The sequence below is a fragment of the Helobdella robusta genome, assembly GCF_000326865.2.
Source record: "Helobdella robusta unplaced genomic scaffold HELROscaffold_50, whole genome shotgun sequence".
NCBI lineage: Eukaryota > Metazoa > Annelida > Clitellata > Rhynchobdellida > Glossiphoniidae > Helobdella > Helobdella robusta.
The window spans coordinates 1,184,907-1,187,904 of NW_008705255.1; the positions used below are offsets into that span (position 1 = coordinate 1,184,907).

General features: G+C 30.6%; 1 protein-coding gene across 1 annotated transcript; it reads right to left on the minus strand.

Annotated features, from left to right (window-relative positions):
• Positions 1 to 1,506: 1,506 nt before the first annotated feature.
• On the minus strand, positions 1,507 to 2,533 carry HELRODRAFT_178904 (hypothetical protein; the record flags this gene model as incomplete). The annotated part of the gene is made up of 2 exons (XM_009027765.1): positions 1,507 to 1,623; positions 1,712 to 2,533. The coding sequence occupies 2 exons, from the start codon at positions 2,531 to 2,533 to the stop codon at positions 1,507 to 1,509; spliced, it is 939 nt and encodes a 312-aa protein (XP_009026013.1).
• Between the last annotated feature and the right edge of the window lie 465 nt (positions 2,534 to 2,998).

A 2,998-nucleotide genomic window follows, 5' to 3' on the forward strand; every position in this document is an offset into this window, starting at 1 on the left:
TCGCAAAATCTTGTGAAAGACAGGTCAGGGGCAGGCAGATTGGAAGGCCCATTCCTCCACAGGGCAGGTAGGCCCAGAAGTTTCAACTGGCGGCTACTACTAGAAGTCGAACTAGTGGGAAGGGCAAATAGTGGATTGGAAAGAGTCCAGCGTGTCCATTGTAAATCAAAAACCTATACATAAATCTACATACATACATGCATCCATACATACATACATATATCTTTTGATAATAATAATATATACATTAAATAATAATTAAAATTGCAAACAAATCCTAAATATGTTTCTGTGTTATATTATCCTTGCAAAACTTTACGCCACATCAGCAATATTCACTTTGAAAATTTCGCAACTAAATAATCATCAATGAACTAATGTATGAATGTGCGAATAATGAATGAATGAATGAATAAATGAACGAATGAATGAATAGATGGATGGACACAAAAGAAAGAAAGAACTCGAGCAAAACAATCATTAAAAAATTAAAATCGTTTACAATATAGTCAAATCATTGAAAGAATTTTTTTTCACAAAACTTAAAAATATACATATTTACAAATTTCAATGTTACATTCGACATTTTCACCATCTGATATCATTCTATTTTAATATGGCACAATTACAAAATTTGGCCTTTACATTGAGGCACCTGTCCTGACCTTAATCTTGACCCCACTGACCAAGTTGTCCTTTTTTGTTGGTCAGTAGTGGTTATTTAGCTTGTCTCCTTTTCATTCATCACATTTTTCCCTGTGGGAGTCGAATTCGGATCTTTCAATTTTCTCCAAGCAGTTATCACATTTGATGAAATCTGGCACTGGTGGTACTGCTACTGCAGCTGATGTTGTTGTAGTAGTTGTTGTTAGTGGTGATGATGATGATGTTGCAGCTGGTAATGATGATGATGATGTAGCAGTTGATGTTGGCGTCATCAACTTATCAGTACGTGAAGACAAAACAACGTCACCTTTCGGTGAATTATTCATAACGTTAAGTTGCTGATGTTGTTGTTGCAGATGTTGTTGTTGCTTATTTTTAGCTGCAAAATCAAATTCCAAAGAATTATCAGGGCTTTTATTACCACTATTATCATCAATGGCGTTAATTTTATTATTATCTTTGCTTTTGTTTTTGTTGTTGCTAACTGTCATCTTTTTGCCTGTTTGACCCTGAAATTTAAAAAAAAAAATATCTGAACCAATGATGATAATATATATCCGTGCATATATAAGATATATATTATTCTATTATTCATCAATTCATTCATTCATCAATTTATTCATCAATTCATTCATTCATTCACTCTCACATTCGCAGTTTCTCATTTGTTCTTTTAACAATATCATTCATTCCTAATCATTTAATCTCATCATTCACATCATATTCGTTCTTTCATTCATTTACGGATGTGCGCATATTTTCATTAATTCATTAAGTCAGTCATTCATTCATCAATTCATTTATTCATTCATTCACCAATTTATTCATTTATTCATTCATTCATTCGCTCACGCATTTGCAGCTCCTCAGTTGCTCCTTTAAGAGTAAGACATCTCCCTTCAGCATCTTGATCTCGAAATCTTTTCCTTTCAGTAAATCTTTCAAAAATAAATTGTCCTAAAAATAATATTAATAATTATCATAATAATAAAAATGATTATTATGACGCAATTGTATAATAACAACAGCAACAAAAATCGCTAACCAAGTATTCTTGCATGGTCTTGCCATCTTTAATGAGGAGGTCTCTCACACATTTATTCAGATATTTGTTCTGGGTGAGCACTTTGTCAAATAATTTCGACGGGACGACGTCCGCATCATTTATCGACTGACAGGGAATAGAATTTTGTGCCTGTGCTTTCGAAATTTTATTCCGGTCTACCGATCTAGCAGCCGTGTTTTCATTGAATGTCAATTTTTTTGCATGTCTATCGTCCATTTTACAGAAATTTTTTGATGAAAGTTCATCAAAATTTGTCGCTCCAGTTGAATCTATTTCAGATTGATACTGACCCGAAGACTCATCTACGTGGATGATTTCCATGTTTTTGTAATTTCTAATACTTAAATAATCCGTCTCTAGACAGTCACTATCATCGCTATCATCATCGTCATTATCTTTGATTTTATTTTTCCCTCCCTCATCACAAAACTCTATTGTTCTTTCATTCTCATTTTTGATTGGTTGTTCCATTAAGTCAGTCTCACATTTTATTGGCTTATCTTTTTTATCCAATTTTGAGATTTCACTTTGTTTGCAACAATCCATTTCTAAATCCGGGTCCACTTTTGAAGTAGTAGTAGTAGTAGTGGTAGTAGTAGTTGATAAAAATGATGATGATGATGACGTCATTTTCAGTGAGTCCAATTCCAATTCCAAATTTTTAATCAACGCTTCCTGTTCTGAAACTTTACCCCTCAGAGAATTAATTGTCTTGGCGTCCATTCGATGTTTCTGTGAAGACTTTTTAAGCATTTCTGAAATTTTCCCAGAGTCAATAGGTGTTGTTGTTGTTGTTGTCATGGTTACAGTATTATTATTATTCTATTATTATTTAATTATTATTATAACTGTTGTTCAATTATTATTATTGTTGTTGTTGTTATAAAAAAAAATTTATTAGTTGTATATGGATATTGCTAAGGAATTTTCTATAAAATTAACTTTTCGCGGCTTTTTCTGAAAGTTTGAAATCTTGAGAGAGAAAAATTACAAAAACATTTTATTATTATTATTATTGAAAATTAATTGATAAAAGACAATAAAATAATTTTACACATAAAATAAATCAATTAAAAATATAAAATATTAATAATATTATTTCTCTCAACTCATTCTATAAATCTAAAATTTACTTTTAAAGAATGTATATATATACATACATTTAAATATATATATATATATATATATATATATATATATATATATATATATATATCTATGTGTGTGTGTGTGTGTGTATTATACCTTATATACATAATCTGAAAC